At 42.6% G+C, this 19,027-nt stretch overlaps 1 protein-coding gene across 1 annotated transcript in view; it reads left to right on the forward strand.

Moving 5' to 3' along the window:
- The window catches only part of APP (amyloid beta precursor protein), a 360,227-nt gene that overhangs the window by 82,705 nt on the left and 258,495 nt on the right, over positions 1-19,027 (forward strand). The window contains 1 exon segment of the mRNA XM_030579633.1: positions 5,427-5,594. Within this exon segment, the coding sequence (XP_030435493.1) occupies positions 5,427-5,594 (168 nt within the window).

Below are 19,027 nucleotides of genomic sequence, written 5' to 3' on the forward strand. Positions count from 1 at the left end.
GTCACCCGGACCTTCCGTCTCTTCACCTGACGGCATGGCTCCTGCGTGGTTGACAGACTCTGAGTTGCGATGTTCCACCCCGGTTCGCGAGGTTCTCATGGACAGCAGGAAGCCTTCCACCAGAGCGACTTACACTGCTAAGTGGAAGCGTTTCTCCTGCTGGTGTTCAGAGAAAGCTCTTCGTCCTACGGAGACTCCCGTCACCACTCTTTTAGACTATATCTGGTCCCTTAAGACCCAGGGTCTGGCACTGTCGTCCCTCCGAGTCCACCTAGCCGCCATCTCTGCGTTTCATCCTGGAGTGGACGGCTGTTCGGTCTTCTCTCACCCTATGGTGGCGAGATTCCTGAAGGGGCTGGAGCGGCTCTATCCACAAATTCGCCCTCCGGCCCCTTCATGGGACCTCAACCTGGTCCTGTCTTGGCTCATGGCCCCTCCATTCGAGCCATTAGCTACTTGCTCCCTGCTCTACCTCACGTGGAAGACCGCCTTCCTTGTGGCCATTACCTCAGCTAGACGAGTGTCAGAGCTGAGGGCCCTCACGGTGGACCCACCGTATACCGTCTTCCATAAAGACAAGGTACAGCTGAGACCTCACCCTGCCTTTCTTCCCAAGGTGGTCTCAGCTTTCCATGTGAACCAAGAGATTTTCCTCCCAGTCTTCTTTCCCAAGCCCCATTCGTCCCGCAGGGAGCAGCAGCTCCACTCGCTAGATGTCCGATGAGCACTAGCATTTTATGTGGACAGGACAAAACCCTTCCGCAAGTCCCCCCAGTTATTTGTGGCAGTAGTGGACTGGGTCAAGGGGCTGCCGATTTCCTCCCAAAGATTAGCTTCATGGGTTACCTCCTGCATCAGGACCTGCTACGACCTGGCCCAAGTTCCGACGGGCTGTGTGACTGCTCACTCCACCAGAGCACAGGCATCATCGCTGGCTTTCCTCGCCCGCGTCCCAATCCAAGAGATCTGTAGGGCGACGACCTGGTCATCGGTCCATACATTCGCTTCCCATTACGCCCTGGTCCAGCTGTCCAGGGATGATGTGGCCTTTGGTTCTGCAGTGCTCTAGGCCGCGACTTTTCACTCCGACCCCACCGCCTAGGTAAGGCTTGGGAATCACCTACCTGGAATGGATATGAGCAATCACTCGAAGAAGAAAAGACGGTTACTCACCTTTGTAACTGTTGTTCTTCGAGATGTGTTGCTCATATCCATTCCACACCCGCCCTCCTTCCCCACTGTCGGAGTAGCCGGCAAGAAAGAACTGAGGAGCGGGCGAGCCGGCAGGGGTATATATCTAGTACCATAGTGGCGCCACTCTAGGGGGCGACCTGCCGGCCCACTGGAGTTGCTAGGGTAAAAAGTTTCCGGCAGACGTGCACGCGCGGCGTGTACACCTACCTGGAATGGATATGAGCAACACATCTCGAAGAACAACAGTTACAAAGGTGAGTAACCGTCTTTTTCTAATGTGATGGATGTGCCCTCTCTCCCCCACCATGGGAGCCCCTGAGGGTCTCTTCACTACCAAAGCAGCCACAGAGCTGAGGCTGGGAAGGACGGCCGTCTCTCCTCAGCAGCCACAGCTCTGGAGCTGGGGAAAATTGTCTTTTTATCTGCATGTCCCAAATTCCCCCTGCTTCTTACCCCACTGTCTTCCCCCTACAACCCCTTATTCTCTGCAAGGCAATTACCTCATCTTACATGTGCGTCTTCTCCAGGGTCCAGGCACCTAATTAGTGGAGCCACGCCTGCATAGTCCACTAATTTGGTGGGTGGCCCTTCATTCTCTTGTGGGCGGCTGCCCAGGTGCACACCTTAGAGGAACTGTCCGTGGCCCACCTGAATAGAGCTTGCGGACCACTGGTCGTCCATGGACCACATTTTGAGAATCTCTGATCTCCAGTGTAACACAGGCCACAGAACTTCCCCACAATAATTCCTAGAGCAGATCTTTTAGAAAAACATCTAAACTTGATTTAAAAATGATCAATGATGGAGACTCCACTGTGACTCCTGGTAAATTGTTCCAATGGTTATTTACCCCTACCATTAAAAATGTGTTCCTTATTTCCATTTTGTTTGTCTAGCTTTGACTTCTAGCCATTGGATCATATTATACCTTTCTTTGCTAGATTGAAGAGCCCATTATTAAATATTTGTTCCCCACGGAGACAGTACTCATGTCACCCTTTAACCTTCTCTTTGTTAAGATAACTAGAGTGAGCAACTTGAGCCTGAACATAAGGCATATGTTCTAATCCCTTCACCATTCTCATCGCTCTTTGAACCCTCTCCAGTGTATCACCATCTCTCTTGTTTTGTGGGCATCTGAACTGGACATAGTGTTTCAGCTGTGGTCTCACCAGTGCCAAATACAGAGGTAAAATGACCTTATTCTTCCTACTTGCGATTCCCCTGTTTATACATCCCGGGGTTGCATTAGCTCTTTTGGCCACAGCATCACTTTGGGAGCTCATATTCAGCTGATTATTCACCACAGACCCCAAATCTTTTTCTGAGTCACTCCGTCCCAGAATTGAGTCCCTTATTCTGTAGATATGGCCTACATTCTTTGTTCCAAGATATATACATTTCCATTTAGTTGTATTAAAAATGCATATTGTTTGCTTATGCTCAGTTTACCAAATGATGTAGATGGCTCCGAATCTGTGACCTGTCCTTTTCATACACGTCTAGAACATTATATTATTACCTTTATTAACCAAACTTCTTGTCTAACTAGAAGATATCAAGTTAGTTTGACAAGATCTATTTTTCATAAACCCATATTTGCATTAATTACATTACTCTCCTTTAATAATCAAGGCCCATATTAGTGATCCCTGGCAACATATGGAGGAGCTGTCAGGCTAACAGACCTACAATTACTCTGTCATCCCATTTTCCTTTTTTTAAAATTGGGACGTTAGCTTTTTTCCAATCTCCTGGATCTTACCAAGTGCCTCATGACTTATTGAAAACCAGAATTAATGCTCCAATGAGCTACTCAGCCAGCTCTTTAAAAAAAAAACTCTTGGATGCAAGTTATCAGTGTGTCACATCACTTTCATTTTGCTGCTGCTTAAAAAGTTTGTGCTGCACCATGGCACTTTGCTGGCAAGGAAAGGTAATCTGTTATTAGGGATCTAAATAACCGGAAAATGAAATACCCAAGATACTGATCATTTTCAGTGTTGTTCAGAAATTGTTGTACACACTGAAGGCAGCATGGTCTAGCGAATAGCACACTAATCTGGGACTTGGAAACCCCTAGGTTCTGTTCTTTTCTCTGCCACTCGCCTACTGGGTGATCTCTCTGTGACTCAGTTCCCCATCTGTAAAATGGGATTAAAGATATTGAATTCCGTTGTAAAACACTTGAAGATCTAGTAATGAAAAGAGCTAGGTATTGTTATTTGTTAAATTTTTGGGCCTCAGTTATAAGAACCTTGTCAATTCACCCTGCTGTGTGAAACAACAAACACCAATGTGATCTGGAGGCAGACTCAAAAATGGTAAGGGGATGTGTGCTGGGGAGATTATTTGGAAATCTCTTCCTTCATCCTAAAGCAAAAATTGGATTGGAATAGGTACGCACTGTAGCAGCTTAGAGGCAGGGAGGAAGGGATTGTTTTCATAACAGGCAGGTTTTTTTTCTTTCCTGTACTGCTTCACAGAATAGAAATGAGCATGTGATGCAAGGCATGCCTTTGTGTGTGAATGCAAGTGAGCTTGAGGGCAAATGAAAACCTCCATTTGTATTTGTATATGAAAAACTTGTTTGACTGAATCATAGCAACTGCAGTATCATGAGTACTTGAGTCAACCTCTAAATGTGGGGGCCAGTTTTGAGGTGAGGAATCATACATGCTTGATAGTGCAAATATCTGATGTGATGGAAAGACAGTTGTGAGGGGCAGAAGGAAGGCTGTTAAGGCTTTTTGCTACAGTCCTGGCCCAGAACTTTCATGGGAGATCTGTCTTCCATTTTGGGCTCACCACTTGGTGTCTGGTTAATTTTTCAACCTCCTAATATTTAGAGTGCTGCTCAACACAGATTCTTAGATCTATCCATACTCCCTGCTGGCAGGTGATCTATCCGTACTCCCTGCTGGCAGGTGATACCCTCTGATGCTGATGTTCAACATCTGTTTCCATTGTATTCTTGCCAGAGCTTGCTTTCAGTTAGTAACATTGTGGTTAATGTATCTGCTGATTCTTTCATTTCAAACAACTGATTCATCTCCTATCACGTGGTTTCATTGCACAGTCAGCATCTTGAGGATGATTTCAGCTGTGAAGAGTTTCAGTATGGAGTTATTTAAAGAGAAGTTCTAGACAGAAGGATGTTTATAGAACATATGGCAATCTCTGAAAGCACTGGTTTATAAGGTGTTTAGAATGTCTTGGAGATTCATATGATATCTGAATGTAAGATGCATATATATAAATGGCCAAACAGAAACTTTCAGATATTTAGTTTTATGTAAATGTCCTATTAATATAAAATGACATAATTACAGGAAAAATAATTTAAAAATGGGGGAATTTCTAAATAAAGCTCCACCATTTTTAACTGTGCCCCACTGAATAGTTATGATATAACAACCGTAAGGTTTTTTGTTGTGGTTGTTGACTATATGTATCAAATAGAGTCTACACAATTACACATGCGACTCCTTTCAGCAATTACACAGGCATTGTGTGGTGGTGGTATTAATTGTTGTTCATTGTTTGTATTCTAGTAACACCTAGATGGTTCAAGTAGACAGGGGGGCCATGGCACCAGGCACTGTAAAGACATATTGGGCTTGCCCACAGTAGGTTAACAAATGTATTTTTAAAATGTGTTAGCTAACATATTTTAGCTAGCACATTTTAAGTGTCTTGTGTAGTCCGTGTAAACTGTATTTTAAAAACGTCGGTGGAAGCTGGGGTTCATCTCTATCATATCAGCTAACACATATTAAAATATACCTTCTCCTGTCTACAGAAGTGTTAACATGTGTTAATTTAAATAGAGCTGGTTGAAAATTTTTCATTTTTTTAAATGAAAAAGGGGCCAAAGTTTTATGAAAACTTTTCCCATTTTTGACCAGCTGAAGTTAACATGGGGCCCCCGTGTTACCCAAAGTGTTATAAAACTACATATATCTTTTATCTTAGTCTGGACAAGCTTCTAGTGAATGTCAGTCACTGCCTCAAAGAGTTTTCAATTTAAAACCTCTCACGTCTTGAGTTTGTTGTGTGTTGAATTACTCAAGAGATTTTTGTTTTAATCTCGCAAATCTCTGTACATATAACCATTCACATAATTGCTGACTTGCATGGATAAGCAGAAGTTATTGATTCCAGTTCATTTGAACAGTTACCACCTTGGACTGAAGTTTCAATAATTAATAACAGTGTTCTCCTATTTCCAGGTGCCTACTGATGGAAATGCTGGCTTGTTGGCAGAGCCCCAAATTGCCATGTTTTGTGGCAAACTCAATATGCATATGAATGTTCAAAATGGAAAATGGGAATCTGACCCCTCAGGGACCAAGACCTGCATTGGAACAAAAGAAGGGATTCTGCAATATTGCCAGGAAGTAAGTTCCTAGTTTAACAGATAACTTAACTTTTTTTCAGACATGTAAATAGAACTTTTGCTTAAGGGTTGAATCCACTAGCCTCTTGCTCTTCTCCCTTCTTGCCTTGCCCTTTCATCCAGTTTGAGAAGGGTCTCTCCAAAGCCTGTCAACCCTGCTCCAAGCAGTGGCTGAAGAGTCTGTTTGAGAGTAGTGTAAGTCAATCCTCCTGCTGGTGCTAATTGCATTCTCTGTACAATGAACTAATTGTTTGCAAAGCTCTTTGAAGAAGTGCTGTTTATTAATATTAATATCCAAGTTCCTGCTAGGCACATTTTGAAGAGTTGAGTTGTGATAACCTTAATGTCATTGGAGCATTCCACAAATATACATCAGATCAACCCACAGCTATTGGTTTCTGTGGCACAATGAATCGTTTGAGGATTTTTTAGTAGAAAGCTTGCACTGCAAATGAGGTCACAACAAATGATTGGGTGTTGGAGAGCAGAAACTTATTGTCCACTCGCTCAAGTCCTGTGAACAGATTGTGTATCTAATTTTGTTTATCCCGATGCTGCGATAATATGATAACCTTGCACCTGTGTGTGACAAGTGGAAGAGAAAATGTGCTTTTCATGCCATGACAGAAAAGAGCACAGATTGAGCTGCTGTTTTAATCCTTCTGCCTTCTCATCCAGACTTCTTTTTTTTTAAACACAGGCCACTGCCTTTCCCAAAAAATATATATATATTTCAGAGCTGCTATTGTACCCCCTAAATGTCACTCTGATTCTTTCCAAAAATCCCTCTCTAAAAAGCAAAATATTTCAGTATTTGAATTTTCTTCAGTACCCTGATCCATATCTACCTACCTGTCAGGTGTCCTTTCTACTCCTTGCAGTGTTTTTTTTGTTCTTGTGGCTTTTGGATCACATATGTAATTCTGCAAGGTGTTTGGGTTTTGGATTTTTTTTCCTTGCAAATGTAATGCCATGACAACAATACTGATTTTTCACTCCTAGCGCTCTCCTCTGTACCAAAATCAGTATTAAAATGATTCATGAAATTTGTTTAGACAATGTAACTATTTATCCTCTGTCAAGGTCTCGCAAATGATTTGGCTTTGAAAAGCATGGGCTTCGTACCTGTGTTTTCAAAAGGCATCTTTGTCGTTTGTTCGCTTCCTTGGGACTTGTGTATAACCAGTTTTTATGTATAATGAAACTATGAAAAGAAATTAAAAAAAAAAATAAGGAAACAAACGTCAGAAAATGGAACTACATCAGATATTGTCCATTGGGATAAAAGTCCGCGGAAGTATTAAGACTTAAAAAATAAACCAAACAAAAAACATTACTTTTTAAAATCAGATAACAGAAGTAATACAATTAGAAAATTTCAGGGCATAAACCTGTAGTGGCCTGATGTTCTAATTACGTATGCTAAAAGAGCTAATGAAAGGATAAAAATAAAAAAAAAATGGAAAGTATAAGATAATAAGAATGAAAACAAACTGCATTTTGGTGTCCAGTGTGGTAGAATATATCAAAGGGAATTTTTAATTAAAAACAACTAAAAGACAAAAGTAAAGGGGGGGGGGGAATTCTCCAGAAATGCTATTTCTCATGGAGAATAGAATTGTACCAGACAGTGATGGATAACAAAATGTAGCCTTTGTGCTTAGTGTCTGGAGAAACGGGGCCAAGACAGTGGGAAAGCTATGCTGTATGTTTTAGAATCCTGTGCAAAGTCGCTGTGTGTATTTCTTGCTATACCTATCCCATGCCCCATAAGAGGTAAATTTAAATCCAGAGTGCTCTCATCGATAGCATTCTGGTCCCAGGGACTAGGTAATTGGACTGTAAGAACTCAGCTCTCAGGAGTAGTGGGGGTGCTAGCTAGAAAATTTGCATCCTGAATGTGTGCGTGTAGAGACCCCATGCCAGAGCAATGCCTGGACCCTGTTCAGACTCTGGAGGCTTAATTAAGCATTTGGATCCTCTCACAGCAGTCTGCTGAGTGTCTAAAAGTGAGGGTTCAAGTAGATCTAAGACAAGGCCATAAACTAAACCCCAGGCTTCTGCTGCTGCTGGATACTAAGTAACACTTCAGCACTTTAATTTCTAGATCGTATTTCATGTCTATGACACAGTCCAAACTTGCCTGTGAATGTTTTGGGAGGGTACTCTGAATTAGAAGCTGCTGCTCTGCTGGAAAGCTAGAGAGCGAGATAGAGAGAGAGAGAGTGAGTGAGTGAGTTTTTTACAGTGGCCCTGGCCATGATCACAGCATTATTGTGCTGGGTGAGGTACAAATACATAGTGCGAGGTAGTCTCTGTCCCAGGGAGCTTGCAGTCTAAATGACAGACAAAAGGCAGATTGGGGAAGAGAAAGGTGAAGTGACTTGCCCGGGTCGTTGCAGCAGATCAGTGTTTTAGCTAAGAATAGAATCCTGGTCTCCTTCGCTCCAGACTGATGTCTTATAGAATCATAGAATGTCAGGGTTAGAAGGGACCTCAGGAGGTCATCTAGTCCAACCCCCTGCTCAAAGCAGGACCAATCCCCAGACAGATTTTTGCCCCAAATCGCCCCCTCAAGAATTGAACTCACGATCCTGGGTTTAGCAGGCCAATGCTCAAACCACACTGGACTATGTTACCTCATTATCCTCCTATCCTAATTCCAAGCCCCTCTGGCTCCAGCAGTGGTAGACTGGTAGTGGGAGGCAGTTGGTGGTTTCCTTGCCTCATATGAGCATGGTGATGGTAGGGATAATAAATGCATGCCGCTTAAAGGGTAAGCAAGGCCTCTGCTGGCACTTTAGAAAATAGTGGAGAGGAATGTAAACCCTGCCTTCTGCTAAAGTGGGGCAAGTTAGGCTTTCAACCTGCCTCTGAGAAGTCATCTGCTGGCTGTTCCACTCCATTCCCCTTCTTTCCTTATAAAGTGGTGGGCTTAACCTGCTAGTGGAGGAAGGATGAGCAGTGGGGAAGGAAAAGCCCCAGGCCAACCCACTGAGACACTGTCCATGACCTGGACCTGCAACAGAGATGAAGGTTTCATATCGCTCTGCTACCTCTGGTGTCGTATACTACCCTGGGAGCTGACAGGTGCATGGGTGCAAATAGCTAACCTGGAGTGGGAGGCCAATGTATACTTTACAATTTTTAGAGCTGGTCCAAATATTTGGAAAATATTTTTTATCGAAGTGTAGCTACTTTTTCTTGAAAAACTTTAAAAATGTAATGAAAAAATTTAAAAAATCATGAAATTTATCAACTGTTCTCAACATTTTTATTAAAAACATTGAGCAAATGATTATAATTGATAAAATGGAAACTAATGGTTTACTAGAAAACCAACTCAGGGCTTGTCTACATCAGAAAGTTGCAGCGCTGGTGAGGGAGTTACAGCGCTGCAACTTTGAAGGTGTACACATCTGCAGGGCACCACCAGCGCTGCAACTCCCTGTTTGCAGCGCTGGCCGTACTCCCGTTTTGTCTCGGGTGTAGAGGATCCAGCGCTGGTGATCCAGCGCTGGTAATCCAATGTAGACAGTTACCAGCGCTTTTCTTGACCTCCGTGGAAGGAGGAAGCCTCTGGTAATCAAGCTGGTTTCCTTTCCCGGTTTGCTCTCTCGGTCCCGGAGCCACCCAGCAAACCGCAGGGAAGGAGACCTGCTTGCTCGGGGTTCCGGGACCGAGAGAGCAAACCGGGAAAGGAGACCAGCTTCGCCGCGGTTTGCTCTCGCGTTCCCGGAGCCACCCAGCAAACCGCAGGGAAGGAGACCTGCTTGCTCGGGGTTCCGGGACCGAGAGAGCAAACCGGGAACGCCGCGGTTTGCTCTCTCGGTCCCGGAGCCACCCAGCAAACCGCAGGGAAGGAGACCTGCTTGCTCGGGGTTCCGGGACCGAGAGAGCAAACCGGGAAAGGAAACCAGCTTCGCCGCGGTTTGCTCTCTCGGTCCCGGAACCCGAGCAAGCAGGTCTCCTTCCCTGCGGTTTGCTGGCTGGCTCCGGGACCGAGAGAGCAAACCGCGGCGTTCCCGGTTTGCTCTCTCGGTCCCGGAACCCCGAGCAAGCAGGTCTCCTTCCCTGCGGTTTGCTGGCTGGCTCCGGGACCGAGAGAGCAAACCGCGGCATTCCCGGTTTGCTCTCTCGGTCCCGGAACCCCGAGCAAGCAGGTCTCCTTCCCTGCGGTTTGCTGGGTGGCTCCGGGACCGAGAGAGCAAACCGCGGCGAAGCTGGTTTCCTTTCCTGGTTTGCTCTCTCGTCCCGGAACCCCCCTTGAAGCCGCCCAACAGCGCTGCAGTGTGGCCACATCTAACACCACTTGCAGCGCTGGTTGCTGTAAGTGTGGCCACTCTGCAGCGCTGGCCCTATACAGCTGTACTAATACAGCTGTAACAACCAGCGCTGCAAAATTTTAGATGTAGACATGGCCTCAGTCTAGTGAAAAGAGAAATGAGAAGCTCAGATAAACGAAATGGTATAATAGAGAAGATCTGAAGAGAAGTGATAGTAAATATAGAAATGTAAGCTAGACTCACTGTTCAGCTCCTGACTGGACGCCCTTATTTCCTGACACTCCAATGTTCTTTGTTTCCCTGAGGAGGTGACTTATAGGTGAGATTCTCTTTTCTTTTGTCCTTTTTCCTTCTGCTGATTAAATAGCAAGGCACTACTGCAAATCAGACACGGGAACTGGGCACGCTTTCCGTTTTTCTGTTAGCAGGGAAGCAATAAAGCATCAAGGCCGAAGTGTGCTACATTTTACACATGAACGGTGTACCCACAAATAATATAATCTCCGTTCAGAGTCCTTTTGCCAGACGAAACCTGCTTTCTTCTGTCTGTTGCCCATGCTGCTCTCCTACCTAATGAACTGATGCTTCTTTTGGGGTGCATCTTCCAATAATGTAGATGGAGACCATTTCTTCTTTGTCAGTCAGACTAGTGGTAACCAGTCTTGGATTTAGCTGTTTGTGGTCAGTTCTGTCTTCTCTTGGCATACAGGCAGCTTCCATAGATGTTCTTGTGCCTCACTATGAGCAGCTGATCCTGGTACTTCTCTGATGAAGCACCATCTTTCTTTCAGGTCTCAGCAGAGATTTGGAGTGACACAGTGAAAATGAGGGCAAAGGCAATTTGCTCATGGAAAAAGCTGTCCCTCGGGTGCTGCTCCCCTGAAATCTTCAACAGCATGTCTGTTCTGCCCATTCTCTCTCTTCCTTTCTGCTCATGCTGTGATCTTGCTGTGGTGGCTCTATGCCAGGCATGAATACGAGTGGCTAAAATCTAAATGAACACGCTCTACTAAAGCAGATCACCAAAGGTTCAGTGTAACAGCTTACAAATCCTTCTAGATACCCAACAAGATAACTTATAAAAAGAATCCAGGCGTCAGGCAGGGGTTCGCAAGATTATATATTGGAAGTAGTCCTCTCACCTCTCCTTGTCTCCTCATCTTGGAGTGGCAACCTGGATCAAGGGGGCCTGTGTTGCCTTCCTGTTTTCCTCCATAAAGGAATCTTTGATTTGTCCTCCAAAAGAACTTCTCAAAAACTCTCCCCCTCCTCAGCAGGTGGGCTCCCTGGCTCCATCTTTTGTTGCTCTTCTCTGACAGAGGAGCAGGAAAAATCTCACTTTAATTTTCCTCCTCTTAGATTCAGAGTGCTCTGGAGAGGGCGAGCTAGTGGGTTGGTTCAGATAAGAGTCTGTCTTGGGGTCCCCTCTGCTACCTATTTTCTATTCTTTACAAAACTCGGGGAGGATCAACCCAGAACAATGTTACTTGTTCTCCCATATAACAACATCTCTTTTCTGTCAGGTAGAACAGGAGTCTTCAGAGGATGAAATGGAGAGATCACAAGGTTCCTCATAGGCAAAATCAATTATCTGTTTATTGGGCAGGTGGTGGAAATGGGCTGTGCCTATCCTTTTTATAAACCCACCTTGCCCAAAATATCTTCAGACTCTGAAGCTTGACACCAATAACCATAGTTTGTGGCTGTCAAATCCGTAAATGGGCTGGGGGCTTCTCATTTTAAGTTCTCAGATCTCCCTCTGAAAACTGATATGTTCCTTCACGACCACCTGGATGGGAAGGTGGAAGGGGCTATTAATTGTCTCTTTGAACTGTGGGACACTCAGCTTGCTGCTTGAAGCCTTGCCTCCTACACCTCTTAAGCAACCATCTAGCAGTTCACAGGATCTAAGAGGACAAAGCTGACTGTATCTTTGTACGAAGGAACCACTTGGAATGCCTCATGGCTGTCAGTGCAAAAAGGTGTGGGAACAGGAAGCACCTTGAAAAAACCCCCAGAGACTCAAGACTAAAGAGTACACTGGGGAAGGGAATTCATTCAGGTGTTGTTTGTTTTCTCCATAGATTTGTGATTCTAGTGTGCTTTTTATGAGTAAAGTAAGGTATGGTTGCACATGTGTTTGAGAAATTTCTTTGTGAGCCTTGTGTTCTTTCCTTAAACAGAATCTCGAATGCCCATGAAGGTGGACCTCTAGAGAGGGCTTGCCTTAATTACGAGGGGGGCTGGAAAGGTCAGCACTGGTGTCAGGGATGAGGGTAGTTGGACTTGCAGGGTCCTACTTCCCAAGGAAGGGGGCCAGATGAGGAATCTGAACCCTGGAGCTTGCTTGAGAGGCCAGAACTAGAGACAATATAGAGTGCTAGACACTGTGCAGAACCAGGTGGCTGGAGAGCATGTGGGATCACAAGACTGGTAACTGTCTACTAGAGAAGACTCAGCAAGGGCTGTAGCACATATGCCCTAAGTTCGACAGAAGGGTGCACCAGGGCAGTAATGGCAGTTTAGGTTGACTTTGGCATCTAGACATAAAGATGGCAGGACGGAAGAGGGTGAGGGTTGCAAAGGCAGAAAGAGGGAGAAAAACAACAAGGAAGTGTACTCCTCTGTCTTAATATGTTGATTTTCTCTCTTATCTTTTTAGAGTGTGAACTTTTAGGGACAGGGACTGTTGGTGTGTTTTTTAATATTTGAGCAGCACTTAGCACATTTAAGGTGCTACCAAACTGTAAGATTCCTGTTTATGAAATGGAAGATGCTTGGATGATAAGTAAAGTCTAATTAAACTGTGTTAATTTTTCTATGCCATTTTAACACCCGCAGAACTACAGTAGATTGTGCAGGTTTGAGAATGGAGAAAGATGTCATTCTCTTATCTCTTTTGGAGCAGAGTAGCATAAGACACCACATTATTTTGTTGAGAGTTAGCAGATAAAGCTGGTTACGCTTCCCATATCAGTTATTTACTGCAAAGTTTTTTAATTTTATTGCATCTTGGTGGAATGAGAAATATTTGCAGAAGTGTAAATAATCAGTTACATCTGTTATCACTAAATAATTTATCTACTACAAATAATTTCCTCACTACCATATAACAGTATCCCTTATTGGGCATAGGCCTCATCTGCTGTTAATCTGCAAATCAGAGTGGTATAAGCAGTAGAACAGTACTGTATCAACATGAATTAATGCAAGACGGATGGTAATACCTGTACAAGTGCCAGAATAGTTAATGTTGTGGACATAGAACTGCCATATCAAATTGGGCTATTAGTTGCCCTAGTTCTGTCTCTGACAGTATACAGTACCAGTAGCTTCATAGGAATGATCAAAAAATCCTGCAGTAGGTAGTTATGGAATAACTTGTCCACGGGGAAAACTTCTTACTGCATTAATTAGTTTGGCTTGAAGCATGAAGAGACAGCTGCTCTTTCATTGTGGGGTCAACTTAATGTCCCCATGTACAGATGTTGAAGATGGCAGCTGCAAGAACCTCTGAACAGGCAGATTATTTTGTTGAAGAAGCTATGTTTTAGTACTCACATGCAAAACCAGTTGGCTGCAATCTTGAAAGTGTTTCAGGGCTTTAAGAATCCTTGCAAAATTCTGCCTTTAGGAAAATATGTATATATTCACAAAGGGGGAGTTAATTTTGAGTGGGTTCTGTTCCTATGGAAAAGGATTTACTAGAAAAAGGATTCAGGCAGAACATTCATTTTACTTTACTAACAATATTGAAAATAGCCTCTGTGTTCTGTATCTTATTTCCAGTAATTGCAGTACACTATAAATACAGCTCATAGGACTGAGTTAATTTTGCTCTTTGTACTGAACTTGTTGTTCATACTGTGTTGTAAAGATGACATGCAGGATGGTAACAGATAAATCCAGTTTTGTCTAGGACATGATTTCATTCAATTAGTTCATGTTAGAATGCTCATTTTCATATTAAGTTTGATTTTTCTAACTAAATGTGCACTGAGTAGAGCAGAATGCAAAGGAATCTTTCTGAAAATCAAGCTTTTCAAGAGTAAGCCAAAAATTTATGGTAAATTTCCTTTAGGTGGTCAAGTGGATAGAGCATAGAACTGGGAGTCGGGAGACCTGGGTTCTGCCCCTTAAGCTTCAAATGCAACTGACCTGCTGTGTGATTTTCAGCTTGTCTCTTAGGGCACATGAAGACCAACAGGTTCTATTAACTTTAATGGGCGATGGAGTGCCCAGCATCTCTTAAGGTCCCTTAACTGTTTGGTTTACTCCTCTGTAAAATGATGAGATTTGCCTGCCCTTTGTAAACCACTGAGATCCATGAAGGCAGTATATAGATGTTGTTGTCTATTCCTGCAGTAGTCGTCCTCAGAAAATCAATATTTACCAACTGTAACTGCACTCTGCAATATCTTAGCATTATTTTCTTATATATTTGGAGTAGGAAATAACTCCATCTTTCATGTCACTGGTATAGCTGTTGATAAAATAATCATCTTTGTAAATGGAGATGACATGTTTTATATATTCAGTCCAACCTGCCTTGTTGGTATTTCTCATGAATCCTACCACTGTACAGTTCAGGTACCAAAACATAATTAAAATAACACAATTTCTCTTTTGAACGGATTACATTCTCCACTTTTCTGTGTTTATAACATTCTTAAATGGTCTTCGATTTGTTTCTGGAGAAATAAGTGACATAAAACTTCAGGCCAGGTCCAGCACATCTTTGAATTGAGCAATAGTTCTTAAAGAATGACGAGCCATTAACTGACAATAGTAGTCTTTAAGCTAGTGTACAGTCCAATCACTCACACACAAACAGTGCTTCCATACCACCTTTTCCTTTGGTAAGGAACTAAAAGGACCATCAAACATACCTCTGCTTCCCCTTTCCCTTGCTTTTTACCTATCATACCGAGGTAATCCTGCTGTGCTCATCACTGTGGTAGCTAACACCTTCCAAAATTGTATAAATGAATATTTAGTGGTCTCTTCAGTGTCCTCTCTTTTACACTCCCTATCCAGGGACAAGTAGAAATTGTATTCAAAATAATAGCCATTCAGTTAAGAGACATACATTCTTTTTTTGCTAAGTATGAAACTGCACGTTTAAAGGAGGCAAAACTGATATCTCAGATTTTTGTTGAGGAAAGCCATAATCAACTGGAAAGTTGAGAGTAAACCTCTCACCCCTAGATTTTTGGTAGTGCCTGTCATAACTTTAGTTAGTCACAGATTTGGACCTTAGCGTCCAAAATATGGGGGTTAGCATGAAAACCTCCAAGCTTAGTTACCAGCTTGGACCTGGTACTTGCTGCCACCACCCAAAAAATTAGAGTGTTTTGGGGCACTCTCGTCCCCCTGAAAAACCTTCCCTGGGGACCCCAAGACCCAAATCCCTTGAGTCTCACAACAAAGGGAAATAATCCTTTTTCCCTTCCCCCCTCCAGGTGCTCCTGGAGAGATACACAGACACAAACTCTGTGAATCCAAACAGAATGACTCCCCCTCTCCGTTCCCAGTCCTGGAAACAAAAGCACTTTCCTCTTCACCAAGAGGGAATGCAAAATCAGGCTAGCAAATCCAACACACACAGATCTCCCCCTGATTTCTTCCTCCCACCAATTCCCTGGTGAGTACAGACTCAATTTCCCTGAAATTTCCCAGTAAAGAAAACTTTAACAGGTTTTAAAAAGAAAGAAAAATTCATACAAATGGTCTCTCTGTATTAAGGTGACAAATACAGGGTTAATTGCTTAAAAGATATATGAATAAACAGCCTTATTCAAAAAGAATACAAATCAAAGCACTCCAGCACTTATATTCATGCAAATACCAAAGAAAAAAACCCATATAACTTACTATCTGATCTCTTTGTCCTTACACTTAGAAACAGAAGATTAGAAAGCAGAAACTACTTCTCCAAAGCTCAAGAAAGCAGGCAGACAGACAAAGACCTCAGACACAAAATTCCCTCCACCCAAAGTTGAAAAAAATCCGGTTTCCTGATTGGTCCTCTGGTCAGGTGCTTCAGGTGAAAGAGACATTAACCCTTAGCTATCTGTTTATGACAGTGCCAAACATCCATTTTAACAAATACCAATTTTAAAGACACATGGCATGTGAATCATTGCACAGGATATTCACAGTGCTTTTAAGTTTTGGAGTTTTGCATCTTAACAATCTCTTTGCATTTAAGGTTGATCTTAATCATTCTGTATGTAACTTACAGTAGAAAAGAATGCATCTTTTGTCCCCATATAGTTGCTGGTTCACACAGGAAGTTAATCAATCTGCTGCAGCTGCTATGCCTATACTACAAGCACTACAGGTGTACAGCTGCAGTTGTAATGTGCACACTTGCTAAAGCGACAGAAGGGCTTTTCCTGTCACTTGTAAATCCATCACCTCAAGAGGCAGTAGCTAGGTTGATGGAAGAATTCTTCTGTTGACCTAGCAGTGTCTATACCAGAGTTTAGGTCACAACTGAGAGTGATGTAGCTAGATTGACCTAAGTTCTAGAGGTAGATCAGGCCTGAATGCTTTAGTTCAAGCAGTTGAAGCTTACTCTTTTAGTTTTGAAGGTCTTGGGTTCAAACTCTGAGCTGGTGATATATTTATCCTAAGGCAACGAAGAGACAACAACTTAGAAACCGTACTGCTTTAACAGTTCTATTCTAAACTACGGCACACTCTTCTAGCCAGAAGGAACCTCAACATGTTCATGTTTCAGTATATGTAACCCATAATTTGTATAGTTTCCAAACTGAGCAGTTGACATAGAAATTACATTCAAAATAATAGCAGAACACTTTTGTGTTTGCTTTTCAAATGCTCTGAATATCCCAACACTGTGTTTCTCATTATAACTGTTTTGACAACTGATCTAAGGGGCATCATTTATGCAGGAGGTGAGACTGAAGATGATCATTGTTGTCCTTTCTGGCCATAAAATCTCTGGTATGCTTTCTGGAGGAATAGTCACTAGTATTTATAGCCAATTAAACTGAATGTGTGATTGTGTCCCCAGTGGAGTTGGTGGGGCTGGGAAATGACGGAACATACGAACTGGGGGCAGTGAAGGTTCTGACTCTTTTGGGTAAGCCTAGCTGACAGGAAGAACTGAGCAGAGAGAAATAATGTAATACCTAGAGCTGTGTGCTAAGGAAAGTGGGATTGAAATGAACTCTGATACTCCATGAATACCACTATTTCAAAGTGAAAGGCCACTTTTATTCAAATGTTATCGACTGTATTTTCTCCAGAGAGCTATTGTTACTGAAATAAACACAAATATGTTACGAAGGATAAAGTGTTGGATTGAACTTGTAAATTTATCTCCATTTGTCTCAGAAGTGGAGAGACAGTAAAGTACCTGACTTATGTTTTTAGGTGTTTGTAGGTATATAGGGAGACTGAAATTTTCACTAATGCTCTTTTCACTGGGTGCAATAAAGGCACTGTGGAGGAATCAGACCTGTAATTTCTCTGCTGCAAATGTTAAAACTCAGCCATTGGAAATTCTTTCAACAGCAGTCCTAGTGCATGAGAGGAACAAAGGACTAAAACATAAATTTTTTTTAAAGAAACAAAAGGTGTACATTTGCAGGTCCTTTGGCAGTTCAATCAATGGGTTCTAGTTCTGGACAGTTAGGAAACAATATAGTATTCTAACAGGGCTGACCTAAATGCTGCATGTAGTGGTGAGAGTCCTACAAAAGACTGTTCATCAGTATCTTCCTTTGATGTACAAGGTCTTACTATGTTTAGAGATTTTTTTCCCCTGGTACATAGGGAAATGGGAATAAGTTATGGCACTCATAACTTTAGGATATGGGACCCCTCCACTCATATGCAGTTGGAACTCTGAAGACAGTTTAATATATTAGCTCCTATGGCCGGGCATCTCTTAAGGGGAAAAAAGGGGGAATTCTGAAAGCATGAGGTGCACAAATTAGATAGGCCATGTCTTGTTTGGAGATTTCAGTTCTGACAATGCTGTGCCTGGCTTATTTGAGTCCTGAAGGCTTCTTCTGCGAGTGGAGAACGCACCCTGTTGTTATGCCTAGGAAACAAATTTGGACTTCTCCCCACAACGTCATCTTTCCTGAGACAATAGGGCCAGAAGAGACCAATTGGGTTAATCCTAACATGATCCCCTGCATTTTGCAAGATTAATCATTTTAGAGTTTTAAGTGCCTTATCCTTTCCTCTGGGCACTTTATTAATGACATTATTTCCATTAATACTTTTTATTTAACCTATTCTTGAACATTTGTAGTGGTTGTGCCTTGACCACCTCCTATTTTCTGTTTCCTCCTGAATATCCAGCCTAAACTTTTTTCTGCCTCAGGCTATTTGATATTTTGTCCTATATTCTTCTGGGACAGTGAATAATTCCCCTTCATTTAGATTGCTACTTGGAAGATATTTATAATGTGGATCATGTTCTCTCTCTCTCTTCCTCGCTGCCAATCATCTTTCTTAGGCTACATAAGTGCTATTCTCTCAAGTTATTCTCATCATATCTCTTATCTTACAACCCTTATAGCACCTTCATTGCTTTATTAATTTGATGGCTGGATGGCATTATTACCTCTTCTGGTTTATATGGGATCTTACCAAATACATTAGTCATTGGACCAAATGGCTAGTGGGACTGAATGAGTAACCATTCACCGAATAAAACAACCAAAGGATCAAAGGATAATAACTCCTTATTGGAAGAAAATATTTATCATACATTAACTGCCAATTAAGGATGGTTTGGTGTGTCTATCCCTCACTGTATGCCAGTTGAGGCTTGAGTGTTCTTTAAGATTTATATTACTTAACTCCACTTGCTAGTGACACATACCAAACTAAATATCAGTTTTCCTCTTCGTATGGTGGGAAAATGGCTGAGAGTTCAGAGCACACAACTAGGAATCTGAAAGACCTGGGTTTCATTCCCATCACTGTGTGATCATGGGCAGTTTATTTAACCTCTCCATCTCAGCGTTCTGCTCTGTAAAAATTTGGGGGATGATTGCTAATCTCACATGGGTGTTGTGAGTTTTGTTTATTTTATAGTGCTTTGTGATCTATTTGATAAAAGACCAAACCCTGATCCATCAAGTAATGGTCTAGTAAAACT

Source organism: Gopherus evgoodei, chromosome 1 (assembly GCF_007399415.2).
Source record: "Gopherus evgoodei ecotype Sinaloan lineage chromosome 1, rGopEvg1_v1.p, whole genome shotgun sequence".
In the NCBI taxonomy this organism is placed as follows: domain Eukaryota; kingdom Metazoa; phylum Chordata; order Testudines; family Testudinidae; genus Gopherus; species Gopherus evgoodei.